General features: G+C 44.0%; 2 protein-coding genes across 7 annotated transcripts in view; one reads left to right on the top strand and one right to left on the bottom strand.

The window, feature by feature from the left end:
• The window catches only part of Syap1 (synapse associated protein 1), a 29617-nt gene extending 28376 nt beyond the window's left edge, over window positions 1-1241 (bottom strand). Inside the window, exon 1 of the mRNA XM_074063896.1 lies at window positions 898-1241. Within this exon, the coding sequence (XP_073919997.1) occupies window positions 898-1072 (175 nt within the window). The 5' untranslated portion in view covers window positions 1073-1241. The remainder of the gene's footprint in view (window positions 1-897) is intronic.
• Window positions 1242-1420: 179 nt separating this feature from the next.
• The window catches only part of Ctps2 (CTP synthase 2), a 103035-nt gene continuing 77280 nt past the window's right edge, over window positions 1421-27175 (top strand). Inside the window, exons 1-9 of one of the 6 annotated variants that reach the window (XM_074063668.1) lie at window positions 1421-1558; window positions 5079-5325; window positions 6566-6677; window positions 9928-10132; window positions 14533-14703; window positions 16801-16901; window positions 23761-23877; window positions 24024-24107; window positions 25101-25181. In XM_074063668.1, the coding sequence (XP_073919769.1) occupies window positions 9967-10132; window positions 14533-14703; window positions 16801-16901; window positions 23761-23877; window positions 24024-24107; window positions 25101-25181 (720 nt within the window). In that variant the 5' untranslated portion in view covers window positions 1421-1558; window positions 5079-5325; window positions 6566-6677; window positions 9928-9966. Of the gene's footprint in view, window positions 1559-5078; window positions 5326-6565; window positions 6678-9522; window positions 9726-9927; window positions 10133-14532; window positions 14704-16800; window positions 16902-23760; window positions 23878-24023; window positions 24108-25100; window positions 25182-27175 lie in introns of those variants that run through there. The other 5 variants (XM_074063667.1, XM_074063664.1, XM_074063669.1 and 2 more) reach the window with 5 other exon arrangements.

The raw sequence follows: 27175 nt of genomic DNA on the forward strand, positions 1-27175 counted from the left end.
GCTAGGCAGGTGCTCTACCAATTGAGCCACTCTTCCAGCCCTTTTTACTGTTTTTTTTTTTCTCTCTTCTCTCTCCTTAAAGCTTGTTAAATTTAATATCTACCTTTGCTGTAGTTTTATCACTTTTACTGCTAGTCTGCTTTAGGGCCCACTGCTTTGACTATTTAAGTCTCCCCAAGTCTCTCTCCGATCGGTCACTAGGCTTGTGTTTATATTCTTCATGTTAACTGTTCCCCTCAACCGAACTGACAAGGAACATGGGATTTAAAGTTAGACTGACCAAGTTCCACTTCTACCACTCACTATCACTCTGGGCGTGTTCCCCCACCTTGCTGGAGAATTGTAACAGATGAAATGATAGCATTCATAAAACATCTAGCACTGCGACTTGGATATAGCAGACAACTGGCAGCTCCTTTCCCACCTCAAGGATGGAAGAGACGCCCACAGACCACCAAGCGTGACTGGCATTCAGTACGTGTAAACTTACTTGAGGTAACGTCTTTTGGTCCGCCCTAAAGGCAAAAAGATAGTTTTTCAACCAACAATCCCTGAGAAGTGGTAAGGTGAAAGGTGAAAGTCGGTAAGGTGCAAAAAAAAAAAAAAAATTCCGTCACACCCAAAGACGCCGCACCAAATAGCTTCACCCTGTTTTCAATGTATGCCAAGTACTGCGGAGCGTGACAGGTCATCAGGAACTTCAGGGACAGGACTTGACTGCTAGATGAGGCTTCTGGCCTGCCCAGATTCTCACCAATCTCTCCCGTCCCGGACAGGACTGACTGACAGACACACCTTCCTCCCCTACCCGCTCCACCCCCCGCCCCGCCTCGGGCTGGCTGGCCTCGAACCCCAGGGGCAGCTCCCACCCCATTCTCGGGTCCGGGAGAGACTCACTGCCAAGATCTTTGGCCTGGTGGAAGAGCTCCTGGTCCTCCGCTGGCTGCCGCTCCTCCTCGGTGGACTCCGCCACCGTTTCCGGAGACTGCTCGGGTGGAGCGTCTCCCGGGGACTGCTCGTCGCTCGCCGCGGGCTGTTGCAAGCCAAGCCAACTACCTAGGCCTCGGAACATCCCGCCGCGGGCCCGCCGCCGCGGTCCCCTTGCCGACACCGCCGCCGGTACTGCCTACTTGGGACCCGACTCCGCGAGTCTCGGGGAAGATGGCAGGAAGTGGGGGCGACAGGGGAGCAGCAGCTCCACCGTGGGCCCGCCTCTCTGTCGACTCTGCCGCAAGCCGCGCATGCGTCGTGTCCGGCCAAAGGCCCCGCCCTTTCTCACGTCACACTGACAACTGTGGCGTGCGCGTGGAAACAGGACAAAGGGCTATCCCCGCGTAGCCCCGCCCACTCCCGTTCCCTGCTTTCCCAGCTTTCCTTGCACCACCGTCTGAGCGTGGGGACAGCGGGGTTCTCACAGCTCTGTTTACTTTGGTTTTGTGATTTCCTCTAAGCGGCATGGCTGGTGACTTAAACTTGCCTTTGCAGGTCCAGCCGGAAATGGATGTCTTTAACCCGCTCCTGAGCCACAGACAAAACTAACCCAAGGCTTGTAAATCCAGTAAGCAGGGAGTACAAAGGGCAGAGGAAGTTGGTAGCACCGCGGGATGTAGTTACCTGAATCTAGACTGTGAGAAACCTCTGGGAAAACTATCTTGTTGCCGGGCTTATGCCTGTAATCCTAGCTACTTGGGAAGCTGAGATTTTTTTTAGGAGGATCGCGGTTTCGAGGCCAGCCCGGGCAAATAGTTCTTGAAACCCTCCCATCTCTAAAATACCCAGAGCAAAATGGACTGGGATGTGACTCAAGCAGTAGAGTGCCTGCCTTGCAAGTACAAAGCCCTGAGTTCAAACCCCAGTCCCACCAAAAAATAAACAACAAAAAAAGATTTTGTTTCTTCAAATAAACTGCAAGGAAGAGGGAGATGGGGCAGGGAGCCTATCGATTATTATTTTATTATTATTACATTGCTGTAGTTGAACTCAGCGCCTCATGCTTGCCAGGCAGGTGTTCTACCACTTGAGCCACTCCACCAGCCCTTTTATATCTTGGGGTTTTTTCAAGATAGGGAGATAGGGTCTCCAGAACTATTTTCCTGGCTGGCTTTGAACCGTGATCCTCCTGATTTCTGCCTCTTGATTAGCTAGGATTACAGGCATGAGCCAAGGGCCCCCAGCCTGTACCACATTTTGTTTATCCATTCATCCATGGACAGACACAGCAGTTGTTAGGTTTTTATTTTTGTAATGCTGGGGATCAAGTCCAGGGCCTTGAGCATGTTAGCTATATCCCCAGCCTGGAAATGTTAAAAAAAAAAAAAGTTATTTTAATGAGTCATATTGAGGTATTGACCAAAGAAATGAAATCGCATGGAATTTGCCTTAAATTAGTACAGGATTAGTACAGAGAAGTGGGTGGGAACATAGATGAAACAAACCCGTTCATGGGTTGGTAATTATTGACACTAAGTGATTTTACTTTAATGTTGACTTTTCTATACTTCTAACTTTTTTTCATAATAACATGTTGGCTGGTGGGGTGGCTCACGTGGTAGAGCACTTGCCTAGTAAGTGTGAGGCCCTGAGTTCAAACCCCAGTACCACAAAAAATAACGTGTCCAACGAGTGATAGGGAGTTCATGAATATATTTCCTGGCACAGACTAGGGCCATCTGTTGTGGAAAGATGTGGTGATTTTGACCATTTTGAGACAGAGTAGGACAGTTCCAATGACCTGTGGGGAAAAAAGTGGGGGGACAGATTATAATTCTGATTTCCCTGCTGTTCTGTTTTCCAGACTGCCCTAAATTTACATTTTATTCAGATCCAGGGTATATATTTTTTAATTTACTTATTTTGGCAGTTCTGGGGTTTGAACTCAGGGCCTCATGTTTGCTAAGCAGGCACTCTAGCACCTGAGCCACTCTACCAGCCCTAAGGTTCAAGATTTTAGCTTAAAAAACACAACCTGTTTTTTCCCCCACAGCTTCATTGAGATATAATTCACTTACAATTCACCTGTTTAAAGTGTACAATTCAGTGGTATGTATCTTTTTTTTTTGTGGTACTGGAGTTTTAACTCAGGGCCTACACCTTCAGCCACTCTACCAGCGCTTTTTGTGAAGGGTTTTTCGAGATAGGGTCTTGCGAACTATTTTGCTGGGGCTGGCTTCAAACCTCCATCCTCCTGATCGCGGCCTCCTGAGTAGCTAGGATTATAGATGTGAGCCACTGGTGCCTGGCTCCCAGTAAAATTCTTTAAAAGATTATGGGGAGCTGGAATGGGTCAAGCAATGGAGTGCCTGCTTAGTAAGCAGGAAGCACTGAGTTCAAATCCCAGTACTGCCAAAAAAAAAATTTGTAGTCAGGTATGGTGACACATGCTCCCTAGCACTTAGGAGGCTGAGGCAGCCTGGGGTTTGAGGCTACTGGTGGCCTCATTAGTGACACTGTCTCAAAAAAGCAGAACGAAACAAAAGTATAAAAGAACATCAGCAATCAACTTAACCAAGAGGAATTCCTTTTCTTTTTCTTTTTTTAAATTGTCTTGAGGGTCCAGCATGATGGTTATGTTGGTAGTGCCCATGAGTAAACACTTGGTGAACAAGGTCACACCTTTATACCACACAATTCAATCTGCACTGTTACCAAATATTTTTCTGCTAATTTTTAAAAAATTGGGATTGACAATGCAATGGTTATTGTAATAAGCCCATTGTTTTTACACAATAGTTTTCATCTGTTGGTCTCATAGATTAATAGAATAAGATGATTGAGCTGGGTGTGGTTTGTAATCCTAGCTACTTGGGAGGAGACCCCGTCTCCAAAATACGCAGAGGAAAAGGGACTGGGGTGTGGCTCAAGCCATAGATTGCCTGCTTTGCAAGTGTGTAAGCCCTGAGTTCAAACCCCAGTCTCCCCCACACAAATAAAAAGAGTAAGATGATTGGATGAACCCCTATGTCTATGGTGAAGAGTGGCTATGGGGACAGATATTTGCCTTCTATGTCCTGGCTTTGTCACTCTTAACTAATTTCACCTCTCTGAGCCTCAGGTTCCTTATTTTAAAAAGGGGATCATAATATCCATCTTAGTTGTAAAAAGTAGTGAAATGTAGAATGAAACCTTAGAAACATGGCAGGTATTAAGTGTAACCATCCATAGCCGCAGGCTTCACAAGCATCCTTTCCACTGGGCCCTCTGGAACACCTGTTTCATTAACAAACTCCTCTGTGTTTCAACCTTTTTAAACCTATACCGTCTTATCTTCTAGAATTGCTTCTGCTTTGAAGTCTTTAACTGCACCATTACACCTTGCTGCCAATTCGCCCATGCTCTCTTCTCTTATGGCCCTTCTCTTTCCTTTCTCCCATCCTATAAGTCTTCAATGACACTTGCCTAACTTGTGGCTCTAGTGTCTCACACTGGTTATTCAAAACTTCACTTCTCTTAAACTTTGAGCTCACTTCAAACACTTCTGTGTGGTTAGACCCTTTTTATTTAAGTAGTTTGCTTCGCTTCTTCCTTTCGTCTGAATAAACTCTTGTGACCTGTCCTAGCGCCAACTATCCCGCAAAAGCTCTAAAGAAGTCACTCTGTGAAGCCTCAAGTGCCTTTCTCTACTCCTCCCCTCCCCCACCTCCGTGCAGTGTTCCTTGTTGCTTAGTCTTGCTGTGCGGAAGTTTACTACTAATATGTGTGTAGGCTGACTGTGAGTGAGCTCAAGGGCAGGGAGTCCGTTATTGTTTTGTTCTCCTTCCCCGACCGATGCCACAGTTCCAGTTGCGTTCTAGGGGACCCGCCAACGCTTGTGACGAGTCAAGTTCGCGGGAAGACTCAGGAGACCCGCTCGGTTAAGCCGGGGGGGGGAGGGGGGTTGGGGGGGTCAGTGACCTCCGAGATCTGAGGTCACCCGCGCATCCGAAGTACCTTTGCCAAGTGAGCCGGGGGAGGGAGGGAGGAGTAGGCCCCGGGCTGAGCGAGGACTGGGCCAAGGGCGTCCGGAGCGGAGGGTGACGGGAGCTGCCTGTGCCGGAGGGATCACTTTTTAAGTGCTTGTTTTGGACCATCGCACGAAACAGGGCTGCAAATCCGAAGTTCAGCAGCGTGAGTCAGCGGGGCCAGCAGCAAGGTGGAGAGGGGACGGTGGGTGAGGAGGACTCTGCACCATCGGTGGTCCCGTAGGGCGGCAGGAAGGAACCGTGGTGACTCCGACGGGACAATATCAGCGACGGACCCCTCCCCAGCTCGACAGGTGAGCACCAAGGCTGGCCGCGTGGCGGAGCTCGCACCAACCGCCTCCACGGCGCCGCCACCACCACTGCGCAGGTAACTGCCCTCCTGGGCCTCCCCTGGACCCCCAGGGCCTCGGCCACCCCGCGTCCTTAGGGCCTCCTCGCCCCTGCCCTGCACCCCCAGTTCCGGTGCACACGTGGGGCCGGACGCCTTTGTCCCCTCCGGGATAGCGTTCACGCCCCGTACCTCCCGCTTGTAGACCTCGGCGGCCGGGCGGGACGTGGGGACTGGGGGACGCCCACTCGTGCCCAGTGCCATCGGACTCCGTCCCGTGGCAGCCGGTAGTCCGGGGTCCCGAGCGGCGCGTCCCCGGGGTATGCTTCTCCCCACACCTGCCCGCGCCCCCAGCCCCACCTCTACCGGCCCTTGAGAGCCCCGAGATGGCGTTGGCGGAAGTGAAGCCCTGCGCGGGAGTTGGGCAAGGCAGGCGATCAGCGCGGGTCACTTAGTCTTTCTGTCCTCTCCCTGCACCAGTGTACCGGTTAAACAACTACTCTCGCATTCCAGGTGCGCTGAACTCCGCTACCGCGACAAAATAGCTGTCAGAAGCAAAATTTTAAAAATAATTGATGTATAATTTACATACAATAAAATGCTCCGTTTTAAGTGCGCAGATCGATGGGAGCTGACGCCTTACACCCTGTGTAACAACCATCCCAACGTACTGTAGAGCGTTTCCACCACCCCAGAAAGTTCCCTCGTGACCCTTTTGGAAGTCAGTCACACCCCCCCCCCAGCGTCCAGCCCGCTCCATGCACTGTGTTGGTTGCCCTCCTGGCCTAGTTTTGCCTGTTTTTGAACTTCATAAAATGGGCCCATTCAGTAAGTGCTGTTCTGTGTCTGACCTGCTTTACTTTGTAAATGACCATCATTCAAAAGGTGTCCCTGGTGCATTTAGTTGCTTTAGGCCTGCCCAGGCTATAGGTGACTACTACTGAACCCTGCAAAGGTGGCAAGTCCGAACTGAGATATGCTGTAAGCATAGGCACGGATTTCGCAAGGCTTAGTACAAAGATGCTAACTGTCGCAGGGGTAAATGGATTACAGTTTTGAGCCCAGTGTGTTAAATAAGATGAATATTTACATATACAAATATATATATATATTTTTCTAACTAAGTTGGTTTTATTTATTTAATTTATTGTTGTGCTGGGTGGGGGTACACTGTGGCATTTACAAAAGTTCTTACAATTTATCAAATATATCACACTTGAATTCACCCCGTAAGATATATTATTAAAATTAACGTCATCTCTTTCTTTTTGCTTTTCAGTGTGGCTACTTGAGAATTTAAAATTACCTATCTGGCTTGTGTAATTTTTTTTAGCATTGCTTACACTGACCTATTTTACAAACCCTTGCTTCTGCTCACTCACTGCGTACAAGTAAGTGGAATACTTGTCTTCACCCCAGAAGCCATCCCCATTGGAGGAAGTGATGTAAAACAGCCTGCCTTTTCCTGAAGTTTTAAAACTTTTTTTCAAACTTACTTGTTTGCTTAAAAAGGGTGGAAAGGATTAGGTGTCTCCTTGGTATTTAGTTATGTTTTTCTGAAAGGATTTAAAAAAAATTTTTATTAGGATATATTCGTTGTACTGAAAGGATTTTTTAAAAGTATCTTAATATGCTTTAAACAGGGATCTAGTGTTTTTGAAAATACAGAAAACTAATAATTGCCTAAATATATTAAAAATTGACAGGATTTATTTTTGACCAAATTAAGATCTGGAAAATTAAGATTTCGATCTTAATTGTAAAAAGCAAAGTTGAATGCTTACGCCTGTAATCCTATCTACTCAGGAGGCAGAGATCAGGAGGATTGAGGTTCAAAGGCAGCCCAGGCTGTGAGACCCTATCTCAAAAAACCCTTCACAAAAATAGAGCTGGTGGAGTGGCTCAAGGTGAAGGCCCTGAGTTCAAGCCCTAGTACCGCAAAAAAAAAAAAAAAGGAAAAAGAAAGCATAGTTGAGATAATTTTATATTTAATTTTACAGTCTGCTTTTTTTCATGTAGCATGAGCATTTTCTATTCTTTCTTTTTTTTTGTGGGACTAGGGGAGCATTTTCTTATATGAAAATTCTCAGGCATAATGTGATTCTATATGAATGCCCTCCGGTTTTCTTCACCATATCTCCATGACATTTTCCCATTTTGCTCATTTTTACAAATGGCGAGTCATTTGAATGGTATGACAGTGCCAGAAAAAAGCCTAAGTAGAGCACAGTTTATTTACCCCTTAATAGCAGAGGAAAAGTGAAATCCAGAGGAGCAGGGCCTTGGCTTTTTGTTTCTCCTCCCAGCCCCACATCCTGGGAACACATCAAGCTCGAAGTAGATGTTCAGGGAACATTTATGAGCTGATTGACTGAGTCAGTGAATAGGTGGTTGTGGAGAATAACAGCTAACCTGAATTTAGCATTTACGTGCCCTCTCTGTAAAGCCCTGCACAACTCTCTGTATTGCATGGGTTGAGGAAACTGAGATGGTGGCAAGTTGAGGAATTTGCCTGGGGCATAAGTGAATCCCATTCGTCTGACTCTGGATCAACAGTAGGATGAACAAGGAAGGCTGGTAAGAAGTACCACCATGATGACTACCAGGGCCATAGGAGTGGAAAGAGACGAGGATTCAGATACCTTTGGGAGCTATAGGAGGAGAACTCAGGGTTTGGATTGAGAATTTTTGAGGTTATAAATACAGCTCAGGTAAGTGGGTGGCCAGTTGGCTAGCCTCTGCCTGTACTCAAGGGAAAAACTAGTACTCAAAGTGAAGAAAATCAAGCTAATTTTGGATTTTCCATAAAATAAAGGCATTTAAATTAGACAACAGCAGAAAAGTCAAATAACATTTCCTTGCGACATAATATTTTCTTTTTCCTGCTTGAATCTTCTTAAATGGTAAAACTGATAGATTTTGAAAAAGATTATGTTTAGCACTCCTTACTTAAGATGGATATGCTTATTGTCCATGATGCTTTTGGACTGAGGCGGCTCAGGGGTAGAGTGCTTGCCTAGCATGCAAGAGGCCCTGGGTTTGATCCCCAAACGGGGTGGAGGGGCAATGATGTTAATAGCCAACTTTTTTGTCTTGACCTGCTGAGGATGGAACCCAGGGCCTTGCACACGCTAGGCTAGGCAAGCACTCCTACCACTGCTCACACCCCCAGTCCCCCAATAGCCATTATACCAGGCATCAGAAAACAGTTTTTGGTAGAAGACCAGGTAATAAATATTTCAGGCTTTGTGGCCAGAACTTTGTTGTCCTGAGACTCAACTCTGCCATTGTAGTGCGAAAGCAGCCAGTCAACAGTAAGTCAATGGTTCTGAACTCACCAGTGAATGGCTCCCAGGTCACTCAGTCAGCAGTGAAGACAGGCTTGAAAGGCGCTCATGTAGGTTCCAGGGTGAGAGGCTGAGAGTTCAATGGTGAATGTGATCCCTCCCGAATGGTGGCACAACTCTTAAAAAATTGGTCAATGGTACTTGTTAAAGCACTGTGAGGAAGACTTTATTCAGGACCCTCACAGTAAGTATACAGTCCATTGTGACAGGGTCGTGCAGTGGGGGAGAGATTGGGCTCAGATCCAAATGGAAGATTTATAGCTGAGGAGCAGGGTGAGGGCAGTGGGTGGAAAAGAGGAGATAAAAAGAGGAAGGGGGTTTCTGGTTAAACCAACCTAACAGGATCCTTGCTGAAGACAGGCCAGGATCAAACATCATAGGGGGATGGTGGAGAATGAGGATCTTGATCAGATATCAGAGAGAATCAGACATAGAGGGGGATGGTTCTTGCTAAATGGGCATAGCGGAATTTTTTGCTGAAGCTGGATGTTACATATGTACAGATGGGCCAAGCAGAACATTCAGAAGACTGACTAGAGTTTAGCCAGAGTCTTGGTCATGATAAATGTATTATGGTGTGTAGTCACCATTTTAATATCACATAGAATAGTGTCTCTGCCTTAAAAATCTCTTGTATTCTGCTTATTCATCTTTCTCTCCCTCCTACCCCTTGGTAGAGCCACTGATCTTTTTACTGTCTCTATAGTTTTGCCTTTTCCAAAATGTCATAGAGTTGGAGTTGCACACAATGTGTGGCTTTCTCCAATTGGCTTCTTTCACTTAGTAAGATGCTGTTAGGATTCCTCCATGTCTCTATGGCTTGTTAGCACTTTTCTTTTTGGTGCTAAATAATACTCCAAGGGATTGGTATTTTTATTCCATGTCACAGATGCAGAAAGAAACACAGACAATATAAAAATTACTTGCCTACATGCAGCTGTACAGATATGACTTCGGTGCCTGAGATCTGATACATTTTACCTTGCCTCTGAATCACAGAGAAATTCAGTTTCTCATGATATAGGTGATCACTGGACAGAGTTGGGGTACCTGGAAACCCTGGAGAACAAGCCAGTCACTTTGCTTGAGAAGGTATTCCCAGCTTTCTGAATAGTGACAAAAATTAAAAGCCTACAAGATAACACTTGATTTCAAAAGTTTCAGGTGTTCAGTTTAGATAAAAAAGTGCTGTCTGGCTTTTGAAATTCTACTTTATTGAACTCTCTACTGGCTTGAGATCATGTCCTTCTTCCCTTGTCCCCCACTCTTAACTCTTAATGTCATTGTCTCTCAGATTACACCTGGGTGTTGGCAACCAGCCATTCCTTCGCCAATGAAGTATATCCTGGTCACTGGAGGGGTCATCTCTGGCATTGGTAAAGGGATCATCGCCAGCAGCATTGGGACAATTCTCAAATCATGTGGACTCCGAGTCACTGCCATCAAAATCGACCCCTATATTAATATTGACGCTGGGACCTTTTCACCTTATGAACACGGTATGAAAAAGAACTACTTCCCTCATTATGAAGCATTAGACTAATCTGAAGTTCTTCTGTTTTGGGCAATTTCTTTAGGATAGAGTCCCAGAAGTAGACTTGCTGAATAATACTTTATCAATGTGTAAAAGTTCTCATGGTCGTTGGTACATTTTTCAGATTGCTGATAACATTCCAAATTAGTCAGCGCTTTTGGAAGCATTATACCTTTTGCCGTGGATTATGTTTTGTTTTATCATAAAGGTAATATATTTCTCTAAACACTTCTCACTGCTTGGAATAACTTATTAATGTTGACGTTTTGATGGATATAAATTAATTAGCCTGTAATACTGTTTTTAAAACCTTTTTACATTCAAGTAGAAAAGTGCGCAAGTCATGAGTTCTCAGCTTTGATTTTCACTAAATGAACCTATTGTGTAATCAGCCCCCGATCAAGGAACAGAAATCTTTTGTGTTCCTTGGTCTCAGTCAATAACTGTAGGGTAACTGCTGTCAAACACCAGCACCATGCCTTAGTTTTGCTTTTTTTTGGAGATGGGAGTCTTTATTATGTTGCCCAGGCTGGCTTCTTAACTTCTGTACTCAGGTGATCATTCTGACTCAGTTTCCTGAATAGCTGGGACTAGAGGTGGGTACCTCCACATCCAGTTTTGCTTGGTTCAGAACCTTCATTTTAATTTTAAATGTAATTGAATCTTACAGGTACACTACCTTTTATTCTAATCTTTAAAACTTAATATGCTGTGGACATATTTAGGTATTCTATACTGCACAAAACCCGCACAATAGTAAATTTCCAGTTTATTGACATTCTAAACAACACTGTTATGGAACTCTTGAAGTTCACTTTTTTAAACCTAAGTTTGTAGGTGTATAATTTCTGATACGAAAAATAAGGATTTTTTTAGGCTCTTGATCCATAATGGATATTCTGTGTTTTTTTTTATCAGTGCAGGGGAATGAATCCAGGGTCTCGTACATGCTAGGCAAGTCTCTATGACTGAGGTACAGCCCCAGCTCCTATAATGTACGTTGCTGAAGGTTTTTAGGTTCATTCTCCCTTGTCTACAACTCTGAAATCCAAAAAGTTCTGAAGGCTTAAAATTCATCATAAATTGATGGCTATTTATAGTCTTTTCAAAATTTCTGAAAATTGAAAATTCTTTAGATGTTTATGGTTAGTTACAGTCTTTATTTCATTTACTCCACTTGGAGTGTGTTTGATTATGGGGTGCCTTTGGCATGTTTTCTAATCCGTGGAACATGTTTATTGTTTCTGTAATCTGAATAATTCCGAATACCAAGATCCATCTGTTCCCAAGGATTTTCCAATAAGGATTGTGAATCTGCACCAGTTTACATCTACATCAAACAGTGTATAAGAAGGTCTGTTTATTCCCTTGCAGAATATTAATTTTACTTTTTTTTTTTTTTGGTGATACTGGGATTTTGAATTTAGGACCATGCTCTTGCTAGGCAGGTTCAGTGTCTTGAGCTATGCCTTTAGGCCTGAATATTATTTTTAAAGTTTACTAGCCTGGGAATAAAATAAAAAGCATATCTCATTTTAATTTAGAGTTCATTGGTTTTGATTTATTCAAATCTGTGGTAGATTTGCACTTTTTTTTTTAAAGATCACTCAATATCTTTCTGGGGAGTACATTTTCCTGCCTCTTGACATTTGCATTTTGGTCACTTAGGGCAGTTAACTAATCCTGTTTGTTTGGAACTTTCTGAGTTTTGAAACTGTGACTTCCTCAGTTCCGGGCAAGCCAAGGAGGTTAGTCATTCTCTGTCCATGTGATTTGTTTTGCCCTGAGACATTAGCAAATGTGACAGTGTCCTTGTTGAGGCAGAAACGTGTTTTGTTTTTTGGGTGGGGGCGTTAACTGGGGTTTGAACTCAGGGCCTCATGCTTGCTAGGCAGGTGCTCTACCACTTGAGGCATTCCATCAACCTTGAAGCAGAAATGTTAAATGCAACTGTTGGGCTCTTGTGCTTTTGCTCTCTGCTACCCGAGCTGCTTGCTCTATGTGGGATTCCTTGCTCAGCCTGGGTCTTGGACTGAGAGGACACAAAGAATAGATTTCCAGCTGTCCTATGCCCTCGTGGAACATGAGGAGTAAATGTGTCATAGGTCAGGAGACTTTGAGGTTGTTTGTTATGCAGCAGCATTGTCTAGTTACATATGTTATATCGATTTTTCTTTGGATTTCTTTTTTTTTAGATGGGACTGGGATTTGAACTCAGGGCTTTAGGCTTGCAAAGCAGGCACTCTACTGCTTGAGCCATGCTGCCAGTCCCTTTTGCTCTGGTTATTTTGAAAATGGGGGTCTTGCAAATTATTTGCCTCAAACTCATATCCTCCTGATCTCAGCCTCCCAAGTAGCTAGGATTAGGATTACAGATGTGAGCTACTGGCGGTCAGCTGGATTTCTTTTTTGGGGGGGGGCAGGGTCCTGGGGGTTGAACCTGGGCTTTGAGCATTTTTTTTTATTGTGGAAGACTTTTATTGCTCCATCTATTTTGAATGATAGTTTTGCTGGGTAGACTATCCTAGGGTTGAAGTTATTTTATTCAGTGCCCAGAATACCTCTGGGCTTTGAACATGTTAAGCACACACTTCTACCACTGAGCTACACACCGGCCCTCTGATATCTTTTTGAAGTTTATTTCTGAGTATTTTATCTGTTTTGTTTTGTGAATGGTCTTTGTTTAAGTCATACATTCAATTGCTTTATATAATAAGAACCTTTTGAGTGTTTTGATTTCATAAAATTGATGCCTTATTTTATATATATTACATAATATATATAAGGGTCTTTTGTGGTACTGGGGTTTGAACTAAGGTCCTAATTCTGAGCCACTCTGCCAGTCCTCTCCCCTCCCCTTTTTCTTTTTTGGTGATGAGTTTTTTTCGAGATAGGGTCTCACAAACTATTTGCCCAGGCTGGCTTCGAACCACAATCCTCTTGATCTCTGCCTCCTGAATAGCTAGGATTACAGGTGTAAGCCACTGGTACCCATCTTATATATGTTTTTTTAAGGCAGGGTATTGCAAAGTAGCCCAACTTGGCCTTGATCCTGCTGCCTCAGCCTCTTGAGTGCTGGGGTTATAGGCATGGTCACCATACTTGGGTCTGTATTTATATATATTTAATTTTCTTCCACTCCCTATGGTTCGTTTTAGGGTTTATTCATTTTTTATCTTGGTGATATCTTCTGTTTTTCTTCCAAATTAACTTTGGTGTCTCTGTCAAGAAAAAAAATCTGTTGAAATTTTTATTGCAATGACATTGTATCTAAGAAAACTTATTGAAAAATTGACAGCTACAATTTGTCTTTTTCTTCTAGGAGCAATGTATGTCCACTTTTAACATTTGGTAATTTCAAATTTTGAGAATTTGCCATATACCTGGAGTATTGCCAAACTGGATTTGGCCTGAATTAACTGGAAACGTTTCAGATTCCACCCCCAGCCATCCTGAACCCTATCCCCGCAAAAAGTGTGTCAGAAGTCAAAGATCAAAGGAGAAATACCTTTCCACAAACTGATGATTCCTGATTAACATAAGAAAGTGGAATTTGAAGTGGAAATGGAATTTGGAAAATATAAAACGATTACAGTTTTACCATATTGCTCTTTTGTTCTTTTTTTGGGAGGTAGGGTGGGGTGAGACTGGAATTTGAACTCAGGACTTCATGCTTGCAAAGCAGATGTTCTACCACTTGAGCTACTCCTTCAGCAGACCATTTTGCTCTGGTTATTTTGCAGATGGGGTCTTGTGAACTATTTGCCCAGGCTGACCTTGAACCATGATCAAATTTGGGAGATTTCAACCTCCCAAATAGCTAGGATAACAGGTGTGAGCCACCCGTGCCCAGTTTACAGGTGCCCAGTAGTCAAAGCAAGTGTGATGATGTCTACATTGAGACCCTTTACCATGGTGCTATTGTACAGGTGGCTTATTGCACACACTGGCTTTTTTTCTCATTGTGGACCTGTGACTTTGTCATCTAACGTCTAACTATGGCTTTAACTAAGATGGTAATCAAATAGAACTTCCTTATGTCAACTCCAGAGTTCAGGGTACATTGTTGTTTTGGGGATTGCTGTTTTCTATGTGCTATAAGGTGAGTTTGGGAAAATGGTTTTGAAGACAGAATTTCAGTGAGATTAAAAAAAAATTGTGGTAGGATACCAGAATTTTTCTGGTACATTTTCATGGGTGGAATTAAATTGTTAAATTTCCCCCATCAAACTTAGGAGATGGTAATAGAATATGTCTTCTAGATACATTTTTAAAGCAGCTCTTTACTTTGAAAAGTAATCTATTGAAAGCAAGTCTTAAATTTCTGTTAATATTTTTAATAAAAATATTGCACTTTTATCGTAGGTGAAGTGTTTGTCTTAAATGATGGTGGAGAAGTTGATTTGGATCTTGGAAATTATGAAAGATTCTTGGATATTAATCTTTATAAAGACAACAACATCACCACTGGGAAGATCTATCAGCACGTGATCAATAAAGAGAGGCGTGGTGATTACCTGGGGAAAACCGTTCAAGGTATTGTGTTCCACAGACACAGAGCCCTGTGTGCTGAGCACCCACGCTGCTGAAAACCAGAAGATACCTTTTAAAATCTTTGCTTTCTTTTCCTTTTCCTTAAAAATGTAGTGTTATCTCCCACATTCCTGATTATATTTTAATCAGTGTTTCTTTTTCTTCTCTTCCTTGTCCTCAACCTCCTCCTCTTCCTTCCTCCTTCTTTTTTGTTTACTAATGGCGTTGTTCTCCTTAGTTATCTCAGTCTCTGTTTCTCTCAGCCTTGGTTTAGAAAATCCGTTGAGAAGGCTGGCAGTGTGGCTCAAGTGGTAGAGTACCCCTGCCTAGCAGGCCCTGAGTTCAAACCCCAGTAACAGCAAAAAAAAAAAAAAAGGAAAATCCATGGAGAATCATTTGTTCATCTTTTAATTGGAGTGAAGATTATCTCTTATGTGTCTTTTATTTAATATGTTCTTTGCCTCCTTTTCCTCATGTCTTTTCTTTTGTAGTGCTGGGGATCAAACCTAGGGCCTTACATATCCTAGGCAAGCGCTTTACCACTGAGCTACACTCCCATCCATTTTCTTGTATCTTTGCATGAATGGTGATCACTCATCATTTTCTTTTGCAATGCTGGAATTTGAACTTGGGGCCTCCTGCTTGCTAGGCAGGTGCTCTACCACTTGAGCCACATCTCCAGCCCTTTTTTTCCGCTTTGGTTATTTTGGAGATAGGGTCTTGCTTTATGTGGGGCCAGTCTGGACCACATCCTTCTATTTATACTTCTTGCCATAGCTGGAATGGCAGGTGTGTGCCACCATGCCCAGCTTTTGTTGGTTGAGATGGGGGTCTTGAGAACTTTTGCCCAGGCTGGCCTCAGACTGAGATCCTCCTGATCTCCACCTCCCAAGTAGCTAGAATTACAGGTTTGAGCCACCCTGCCTGGCCTGGATGGTGATCACTCATCTTTGTTTTTTGTTTATTTTCAGTGGAACTAGGGTTTGTACTCAAGGCTTCATGCTTCCAAAGCAGGTGTTCTTTCACTTGAGCCACTCCTCCATTTGCTCTGGTTATTTTGCAGATGGGAATCTCATGAACTATTTGCTCAGACAGGCCTTGAGTCATGATCTTCTCGATCTCAGACTCCCAAGTAGCTAGGATTACAGGTGTGAGGCACCCACCCTGCTCATCTTTGAAAGGGGTCAGCACTGGGGAGTGATGGGAGGATTGACTGGAAGCTCCTGACATTTGCTTCCCGCCAACCCTGGGTGGGATGATTTTGTTTTGTCTTAGAAGAAAGCCCTTTGGAGTCCTGTACCCTTATGTTCCTATATGGTGGTGTGAAGGTGATAGTTCCAGTCCCTTTTAAATCATTTTCAAGTTGGAACCAGTTTAGAAGCACAGGAGTCACACAGCTGGTGACCCAAAGATCATCTACGCTACTGCAGAAACCAGGCAGTGTACTTGAATCTTAGTGACACTTATGCTTTGGGGTAGCTTTCCCCAAGTGGATGTCTGGGGTGGACCCACTGGAGGGACTGTTGCTGCCTCACACCTGCCACATCCCAACGATGGGGAGGGAGCAAGGCTCTTGACCCTGGGTCCTGACCTCTGACCCCTTGGCCACCTGGGAGGAGGCAGAGCCCAGCAGAGCCAGCCTTGTTGGACAAGCCAGATGGGCATGTAAAATGGTTCCAAATTCACCACTCAGAGATGACTTGCTCCCCTCTCAAAGGAGCCACAAAGGCCAGGTGAGCTCAAGGTGGAACTCAGAACTCAGTGTGCCTTCATCTCAGCTTCCCAGAGGCCATTGTTGCTACTTTATGCTACCTTTTTCTTTCTTCAGCTGAGATCAGCAGCTTTTTTTTTTTGTGCATCTGGGTTTGAACTCAGGGCTTTGCACTTACACAGCAGACACTCCACTCTACTGCTTGAGTCACACCTCCAGACCTTTTTTGGGATTTTTTTTTGAGATAGGTTCTCAAGTACTATTTGCCTGGGCTGGCTTCGAATATGTGATCCTCCTGATCTCTGCCTCCTGAGTGGCTAAGATTACAGGTGTGAACCACTGGCACCCGGCTTGGAATAAGCTTTGATGTGATTTTTTTCTTTCTGCAGTTGTCCCCCACATCACTGATGCTATCCAAGAGTGGGTTTTGAATCAAGCCAAGGTGCCTGTGGACGGGAATAAGGAAGAGCCTCAAATATGCGTTATCGAGGCAAGTGTGGAACTTTTCCTTATAAACTTGTACTGTGCCAGGTCTTCAAGCATCTGCTCTGCATTCCCTCATCAGATGTGTACAGATGGCCTCCTGGGTGCCCGACTATGGGCTACGAGGTAGAGTTATGGCAGGGAGCAACCTGCATGGTCACAAGTCAGTGGGCAAGAGTGTCAATAAACGGATCATCCCACGTATTCCTGGGGTGGGCGTGCAGTGTGTGTGGAGACAGATCAGCGAAGTCAGTGTTAGGGCACAGCCTCTGCTTTTCGGGAGCTTGTAGGTGGCTCTGTCCATGCACAGCATGGTGTATTATAGTGCGTATTATTTGGAAAAATATTTGCAAAGTGTTTTGGAGTTAGAGAGTTTGGCAGAGGTGAGAAGTTACCTCAGTCATTTAAAGAAAGAAAGTAGTATTTGAACTTGAAACTTGATCATTTCTTTCAACTTAATTTCCTTCTCCATGTACAGAGTGAGAATAACATCTAGGTCCTCCTTATCAGAATGTCAGTTGACCTAATTACCAGACAGAAAAACAGAATAACGAACAGCTTGGTTCCTAGTCAGGCTGTCTGCGTTCAAATTTCCACCAAAACTCTTGAATGAAGTATAGCTCGGTAGCTGAGAGTCTGGAGCGACACTGCTTGAGTTGGTAACCCAATGGGGTCACTTACCAGCTGGGTGACCTTATGCAAGTTTGCTTAACTTCTCCAAATGAACATAATGACACTACTTAACTTGTTTTGAGAATTCCATAAGTCACTACGTTTAGTGCTTAGAATGGTGTTACAGCTATAGCAAGTGCTCAAATGTACAGCTTCAGGATACTCATCAATAATTATGATTAGGCCTGGTGGAGTGGCTCAAATGGCAGAGCTGCGGCTTAGCAAACATGAAGCCCAGTACCATTAGAAAAATCCAGTAGGATAATAACGTAATATTGTAATAAGAACAGGTGATAACGGCAGGATTATTGCAAAGGTTAAATGCAGTAACACAAAGCCGTGGTCATATCTGACATTTAGGAAGTGCTCAAGTTGGGCCTGGTGGTGAATGCCCGTAATCCTAGCTACTAGGGAGGCTGAGACAGGGATGGTGATTTTGAGGCCAGCTTGGGCTACATGGGAAGACTACATCTCAACAAAACAAAACAAAATACAGCTATTACTATCGTCATTGTGTTTCCTGAGGTCCATTATGCTATGTAGAAGGTCCGTTGTGTTAGTAGTACGGCTGGTAAACAACTTAGTAAAAATGTACTATATCATCATGTTAACAGCATATCGTGCAATAGTATGACTAATCAACGTAATAATGTATAATGTGGGGTTCTGTACACAGTTTTATCTCCCTGGTGGAACTGGAGGACTGGCTCAAGTGGTAGAGCACCTGCTTTGCAAGCATGAAGCCCTGAGTTCAAGTCCCAGTCCCACCAAAAAAACCCCAAAAAACATCAAAGAAAAATCCCAACTCCCTGGGTGTTTTCTTCTTTCCTAATTTACACTGAGGAAAGAAGGAATGCTTCCTTTCTAATTTTTAATTACTTGTTTAATTATTTAGTGATGCTAGGGATCAAACTCAGGATATCATATATGCCTGGCAAGTGCTCCACCACTGAGCTACATCCCTAGTCCTGAGAATCATCACCCTTGAACAAAGCTTTTATATTTTATTCTGAGGTTTGTGCACCTGACTTTTTTCTTCCTTCCTTCCTTCCTCCCCCCCCTCCCTCCCTCTTTCCCTCCCTCCCTCCCTCCCCTCTCTCTTTTTTTTGAGATGGGAGTTTCACTATGTTACCAGGCTAGACTTGAACTCCTAGGCTCAAGTAACCATCCTGCCTCAGCTTCCTGAGCAGCTGGGACTACAGGTGCCTGCCCCTGTGCCTGGCTTTTACCAGCTTTTTTTTGGGGGGGGGGTATGGCACTGGAGTTTGAATTTAGGGTCTCACACTTGCTTGACAGGCGCTCTTACTGCATGAGCCACACCTCCAGTCCATTTTGCTCTGGTTATTTGGAGGTGGGGTCTGTTGTTAGTTTTTGTTTTTTTTTCTGCAGCACTGGGGTTTGAACTTGGGGCATCATGCTTGCTAGGCAGGCATTCTACCACTTGAACCACTCTTCCCTGGAGATGGGGTTTAGAGAATTATTTGCCTGGGGCTGGCTTTGAACTTCGATCCTCCTGATCTCTGCTTCTGGAGTAGCTAGGATTATAGGCACCTGGCCTGTCCTCCAACTCTTGTTCCTCCTGCCTCCATCTCCTGAGTGCTAGGATTATAAGTATGTGCCATGATGCCTGGCTTTTGTTTATTTTTTATTCTGCCCCCAAATTGACTTAGTTGGCTTAACAACCATTAATTTAGCGCTTGATATAGACTAGCCCCGGAGACAGCTACCAAGGATGTGAGGATGGCTTTGACTTTCCTTATTCCTGCGCTCATGAGCTAGAGCTTTAATGTCATGGAAAAAAGAAACTGACAAGGAGAAGCCCCACTTCTCCATCTAAGCCTGATGTTTACATGTGCTAATTATTGGGTCCTAGGTCAGACATCCTCTGTGGGTCTTTTTTAGAGTGACTGCCACAGTCGTGTCTGTGCATCACAGTAAGACTGACATAGCTGATTTTTAGTTTTAAGCACAGAGGAGCTGTCTCAGTGCCTCCAAAGCCTTCAGCAGGTGCAGCCTTCATTTCTCTTAGGCCAGTGGAGCTCAGAGGTTTCTCTCATTCATGGAGTGCAGGTCGTCTAAGTGTGAACTTGGAATAATTTATACCTGGCTTAAAGGGCTAAATGCTTTCTTTTTTTCTTTCAAAAAGAAGACTCCTTCAGTAAAGGCAAAACCAGCTTGGCACATCTGTGGGCGCTCTGTTCCCAGATGTTTCCTTGGATGTGTGAAACCGTGAATGTACTACCTTACATATAGTACTTTTTTTTTCTATACATACATACATGGGATAAAGTTTAATTTATAAATTGGGTACAGTAAAAGAGTAAGAATAAGCCGGGCACTGGTGGCTCACGCCTGTAATCCTAGCTACTCAGGAGGCAGAGATCAGGAGGATCGTGGTTTGAAGCCAGCCCAGGCAAATAGTTCGCAAGACCCTATCTCGAAAAGAATCCATCTCATAAAGGGCTGGTAGAGTGGCTCAAAGCGTAGACCCTGAGTCCAAACCCCAGTACTGCAAAAAAAAAAAAAAAATAACTAACAATAAGATAGAGCAACTATAACAATATATCATAATGCAAGTTATTTAAAACTTATGAATTGCTTATTTCTGGAGTTCTCCATTTGATATTTTTGGACTTTGACTGTGAATAATTGAAACTGTGAAAATGAACCTCTGGTAAGAGGGGACTGCTTAAAGTTTCTGAACACAATGGTAATGGTGACCCAGAGATTTTCCCATTGGCTTGAGAAAATGCAGTACCACCCTAGACCACATGAAGGCAGAAATGGATCATGTTTAAAGTTTTGTTCTCCATATTTACTTTTTTGAAAATGTTTTTTTTTTAAATTTTTTCTTCTATTTATTTATTTATTAGCATATTACAGTTGTATCGGGGTTACACTGTGGCATTTACGAAAGTGATTACATTCAGATTCATCTCTTCCATCTTTCTCCCCCCCTCCTGTTTTTTGGTGGCACTCAGGGTCTCATGCTTGCTAGGAAGGCGCTCTACCATTTACGCCACTGCACCAGCCCTAAGAATAATTTCTTCCATAGCAAGGTGGTCTTGAGACTCCTTGGTTTGGTTCCAACAAAATTAGGGTGACAGGTACTCAACACTGTTACTTAGAGCTTATATTGAATTTCTTATATTTATTTATTTTTTATATTGCATCTCCAGACTTTTCTGTCCCATCCAGCCCACTAACATAAACCCCTAGTGTTGTGTGCAGGGTGCTGGACACGTGGCCTCACGGGACTTACAGCCTAGTGGGGTCAGAAATGAAATTGTGGCAACTTGTGTCGTGAGGGGGTAGCCACGTGCAGGCTGTTTCGGGCCCATTCAGCCTCTCTGAAGGAGACACTCTTTTTTCCCAGGCTGAGGATAGAGAGAGCTAGCTGTGGAGGAGGAAGGAGGGGTGGAGGGTGTACAGGAGGAAAGGAAGACCCGGGATGTCCGGTAGGGCTGGAGCACAGAGCAGAGTATGGTGCACGGGAGGATTAGAGACCGCGAAGGGCTGGACCATGATCAGAGAAGCATTGAGCAGGTGCTTAGGGTATCAGCACCGGGGAGACATACTTTGAATTCCTCCTCCTCCGTCCTCCTCCTTTTTGTGGCACTGGGGATCAAATCCAGGGCCTTGCACATGCTAAGTGAGCACTCTACCACTGAGGTATATGCCCAGGTGCATATTCTGAATTTTTAAAATGTCAATTTGCCATTGTGGGACAAATGGTTTGATTGGAGTATGGGAAGGTAGAAGCTGGGGAGACATTTGGATTGGAGGGCTGCACACCTTCTTTGTAAAGGGCTGGGTGGTAAATAGGTGTGTTGAGTTTTGCGGGTCTGAAAGTTGCTATCACAACCATTCAACTCTTCCATTAATTATAGCATGGAAACAAAAATAGGTAATATGTAAATGTGTGCCCTTAAAGCTTTATTTATTTACTTTTGCAGCACTGGGGTTTGAACTCAGGGCCTCAGCTCTTACCACTTGAGCCACTCCACCAGCCCTTTTTCATGATGTTATTTTTTTTTGAGATAGTGTCTTGTGAACTACTTGCCTGAGCTGGCTTCGAACTGCGATCTTCCTGATATCTGCCTCCTGAGTAGCTAGGATTATAGGCGTGAGCCACCGGCACCTGTCTCACAAGAGGTTTTAGAGACATCCTGGGTTGCATGAGGAAAAGGCTGTGGATCAAGGATGATTTCCACTTAGTGGGAAGAGATGTTTGCTGATGTGGGGAAGCTCCAAGAGAAACAGACTCTAGGTTGGAGGGACAAGAGTTCAGTTTGGGGCATGTTAAGTTTGAGTACTTGTTGAGCCATTGAAGCTGTCAGGACAAGTTGGCTTCAGAACTCAGCAGTTCTGGCAAGAGAGGACAGAGTTAGAAGTAGATTTCAGATCCATCCAGGTAGCTGAAGCCCTAGAAGATGGTAAATTCTGGAACTGGGCTCATTGTGCTCCCTCTCTCCCCAACACCCAGTCATTCCACTTAAGTGCTCAAGTTTTACTCTGTCTGTTTATTTATTAATTAATTTATTATGGTGGTACTGGGGTTTGAATTCAGGGCCTCACACTTGCTAGGCAGGTGCTCTACCACTTGAGCCAGGTGTCTTGCAGAACTGTTTGCTCTGCCTGGTTTTGAACCAAGATCCTCCTGGTCTCTGCCTCCTGAGTAGCTAGGATTTACAGGTTTGAGCCACAGGTACCCTGCTCAAGTTAAGTCGAGAATGCTAGAAAATTAATTGAAAACTCTTGTGATTGTATTTCAGTATTTAATGCATTGAGGCTGAATGTTAAGGCAAATTTTATCTTAGTCTAACGTGAAATGCTTTAAGCAACCTTGTTGGAAACACATTGTAAGTTGAATTGACATTTATTGAAGGATTACAGCCAGGAATATTCATGGAGCTTTTGATACTATTGTTTCAGAAAGCCAGCATGTTTTAATAATAGTGTTTAATTCTAGTAGTGCCAACCCTGCAAGGAGACATGTAGGCACGTGTGTGTGTGTGTGTGTGTGTGTGTGTGTGTGTGTGTGTATGAGTGAGGGAGGGAGACAGGGAGGGAGGGAGACGGAGGGAGGGAGGGAGGGAGGGAGACAGAGAAAGTCAGTATTTCGATCTAGCAATCCAGGCAGAACCAGGTGGTTCTTATCTTTTTCACATTGTCACTGGATTTGAGGTCTACCTTCCAACTGGGACCATTGCTAGAAATTAGCTTATCTTGCTCCTCTGTGATTTATAGTTTTATGAATTTTATTTTTTGCAGTACTGTGGCTTGAACTCAGGGCCTACACCACGAGCCAGTCCACCATTCCTTTTCTGCGAAGGGTTTGTTCAAGATAGGGTCTCGTGGAACTATTTCCCTGGGCTGACTTCAAACCCCAATCCTCCTGATCTCTGCCTCCTGTGTAACTAGGATTATAGGCGTGAGCCACTGGGGCCTGGTTGAACTTTCTTTTTTAAAGCCCTCCTTGATTCTTTTCCTGTTTTTTTTTGTTTTGTTTTGGTGGAACTGGGGTTTGAACTCAGGGCTTTGCACTTGCAAAGTAGGTGCTCTATCACTTGGGCCATCTCCTCTTTTCCCTTGTTTTGTTTTTTTGGTGGGACTGGGGTTTGAAGCAGAGCCTACCACTTGAGCCACGCTACCCCTCTCTTGCCCCTTCGTAATATTTGGCTTTATTCGCTTACCGGTTTACCTGTGTCACACTCCATCCTCTCTCTCTCTGCATGCTAACCACCCTTTGTTCATATTTCAGTTTCTAGTTTCCATTTTCGTTGCCTTCTACTTCATCTCCCTGTTAAATGCACAGTAGTTATCTTTTTTGTTTTAACAGCTTCATCGAGGTTTGATTTATAGGTTGTCAAGGTGGTGGAGTGGCTCAAGTGGTAGAGCGCCTGCCTAACAAGCATGAGGCCCTGGTAGAGCTCCTGCCTAACAAGCATGAGGCCCTGAGTTCAAATCCCAGTGCTATAAAAAAAACTAATTTATATGTCATAAAATTTCATCCATTTAAGTGTATAATTTAATGATTTTAAGCATTTATAAACTGCTTTATAAATTTATTTATTGTGCGAATATCAAACCTGGGTTCTTAAACATTCAGTTTACTAGGAACTTTTCTATTGGTTTGTGTACTGTGGAAGATGGTTGCTCACTCGTGTCGTATTTTTGTTTTTCCTTTCCAGCTGGGAGGTACCACTGGTGACATTGAAGGAATGCCATTTGTGGAGGCGTTCAGACAATTCCAGTTTAAGGCAAAAAGAGAGAATTTCTATAATATCCACGTCAGCCTTGTTCCACAGGTAGGCTTTCCTGACAGTATGTGGACAGCAGCTTTGATCAGTTTTCCTATGGTATTTTGTGTGTCCCACATATGAAACTGGTGAGCCACACTTATGCAGAAGAGCCACATGTCCAGTGTACTGACAGGGACCCATTTCTTTTTCAGCCCAGTGCTACGGGAGAACAAAAAACCAAACCCACACAAAACAGTATCCGTGCTCTGAGGGGATTGGGCCTGTCTCCAGATCTGGTGAGTTGAGCACAGTGTGTAAGTTTGTCACTAAGGATCTCTTAGAGTAGGACCTCTGTGTCACAATCTGTGACATCCACTAACATTTTTTTTTTTTTTTTGGTTCTGGAAATGGAACCCCAGAATGTTCGCTACCACTGAGCTATATCCTTAATTGACTTGTTTTTTGGGGAGTTGAACTCAGGATTTCATGCTTGCAAAGTAGGCTCTCTACTTCTTGAACCACACCTCCAGTCCCCCAACCCCTTAATCTTGAAAATCATCTAAGTCCTTTGAAACTCTCAAATGATTATTACGACAGTAAGCTTTTTGTATCTGGGAGCTAGGCAGGGCTTATTTCCTTATCCTTAAATTGGCCATTTGTTCTCCTCTGGGCTGTCATCTGATAGCTCTATGATTCCAGGACCCTTTAGAATGAAGGTTGATCTTGAGATTGTCCTGTGATCCTGCTAGGACAGGCTGTCACCTCTCTGATTTTTAGTCTAAACCTTAATGAGTCCTCATAGCAGGTAATCTGGTTATCACCAATAGGCTGGGCTAGCTCACACGTTAGCTGCCTGTTTGCGTGGATTTATTTATCAGCATACAGTCACCCATTCAGTTACATACCTGTTTATAGCTGCTTTGGCACAGATGAGTAGCAGGAGAGTGAGCCTGACCTGCAAATACTTCCTGTCTAGCCATTGAGAGGAACAGTTTGTCAAACCCCTGATCTAGCTGTTTTCTTGTATTTAATGAAGCAACACCTTTGAGCCTTGACTGTTCATCAGAGGCGTCTTGATGTTTTGAGGTTTTACTGGTAGAGCTGTGTTGAATTTAATTAGTATTAGTGCTCAGGCCAATTTCTGATGTGCACTGGGATGCCCAGAGTGAACAGTGCATACCTGGTCAAGTCTCTTATAGTAAAAAGAATTGAATATAGTGTCTTCCTGAAAATGGCACCTGGAACAGCTGGTTGCTGCTTGCTGACCTGTGCATAACTGGCTTTCACAGATTGTCTGCCGAAGCTCAACGCCCATCGAGATGGCCGTGAAGGAGAAGATTTCTATGTTTTGTCATGTGAACCCTGAACAGGTTGGTGCTTGCTCCTCTGGGTTTTATTGTCTTACAGGCACTTCTGCTGATACCAACGTTTTATACCTCTACAATTACTGTATTACTTTTCATGGCATTCATGCAAAGTTTGGGGGACTCCTATTTAGCCAAGGCTCCTTAGCTGTTAAGTGAACAGTCTTTTTTTTGGGTGGTACTGGGGTTTGAACTCAGGGCTTCACACTTGCTAGGCAGGTGTTCTACCACTTGAGCTAATCTGCCGGCCCAAGTGAACAATCTTAAGACTTTTATTTTTAAAAAATGTTTTTTGGGTGATACTGGGGCTGGAACTCAGGGCCTTATGCTGGTTAGGCAGGTGCTCTACCACTTGATACCCCCCACCCCCCGTCCCCAGCCCTTTTTGGTTTAGTTATTTGTCAAATAGGGTCTCATGTTTATGCCTGGGCTGGGCCAGACTGTGAGCCTCCTGTTTACACTTTCCACATAACTGGGATCACAGGCATGCGACACCTAGCCCAGCTTTTTTATTGATTGAGACAGGGTCCTGAGAACTTTTGCCCAGGCTGGCCTCTAACTGCGATTCTCCTGATCTCTGGCTCCCAAGTTGCTAGGATTTTTTTTTTCTTTTTCGGTACTGGGGCTTGAACTCAGGGCCCACACCTTGAGCTACTCCACCAACCCTTTTTTTTTTATGAATTTTTTTTGAGATAGGGTCTTGTGAACTACTTGCCTGGGCTGACTTCGAACTATGATCCTCCTGATCTCTGCCTCCTGAGTAGCTAGGATTACAGGCATGAGCAACCACCTCAAGCCTAAGTTTAAAAAAAAAATTTTTTTTGAGACAGAGTCTCTGTCTGGAGCCCAGGCTTGCCTTGAGGTCATGATCCCCCTGCCTCAGCCTTCTAAGTGCTGGAATTACAAGCACATGCCAATCTTGAGACTCTTGATTACTTAGCTACAATACATGTTTCTTTGCATGATTGCTCCTTTAATTATAAGCCCTAAACCAGGGTGGTTATCTCTTGCGGTTTGAGCTTGGCTTCACGCTTGCTAGGCAGGCATTCTTACCACTTGAGCCATTCCACTAGCCCTTTTTTATGATGGGTGTGTTTTTTTTCAAGATAGGGTCTCTCCAACTTTTTGCCTGGGCTGGCTTTGAACTGCGATCCTCCTGATCTCTGCCTCCTGAGTAGCTAGGATTATAAGTGCGAGCCACCGTGCCCAGCCCAGGGTGAGCTTTTTTAGTTCTCAGATGAATTTTTAGCAAGGGAACGATGTGAAGGTCCCTTATGTCTTTTTACCCTGTCTTTCCTGTGGACACTACTGCTTTCGCTCATTTCTGCTTTGTGCCTATTAACAGCTTCACTCACTCTAACGACATGAGTACGTTGACGCTGGCACTATGTCTTCTGATCACATCAGTGGCCTCAGTTGACTTCATTGCTACAGAAACTGTAGCATGCTTTGGACTTAGGCCCTCTGTTCTACAGGACTTCCCACCTGGGTATTCTGCTAGTTTGCTTTTCTTTTCCTTCCACCTCTTACCTTCTTTCCATCTCTTGTACCCAATAAGGCTTGGGTACAAGGATTGGCGTTAGCTGTAGTTTATGAATGGCGATATTAATGGTGCTCAGGAAAAGGGTGAGGTTTGGCAGAAACTTTTTTTCATGTGATTCTGGGTTCTCTGAGTCTGAAAACCATTTGATAGGATTTCTGTGTGTCGGGGGGTGGGCCGATGAGGGACCCCTTGCCTGGTGCTTCAGTTAGTGCACAGGTCTGAAGTACTTTGAAAAGCAAGGGACTTTCCTGTATTTGTCTGTTATGCCATTTTATTTTTGTGCAGTTCTTTTGTGTACCCTTCCTATTGGTAGATAACACTTTGTGTTGTAAATTAAGCAAATACAACCTAGTTTCCAAAATAGAAGAGGATAAATCAAGCTTTTCAGGTTGGATTGCTGAGAGCTGTGAGAAAAGAGATGTAGTGCAAACCTTAGAGCAGATATAGAGCCTCTAGT

Source organism: Castor canadensis, chromosome X, assembly GCF_047511655.1.
Source record: "Castor canadensis chromosome X, mCasCan1.hap1v2, whole genome shotgun sequence".
NCBI lineage: Eukaryota > Metazoa > Chordata > Mammalia > Rodentia > Castoridae > Castor > Castor canadensis.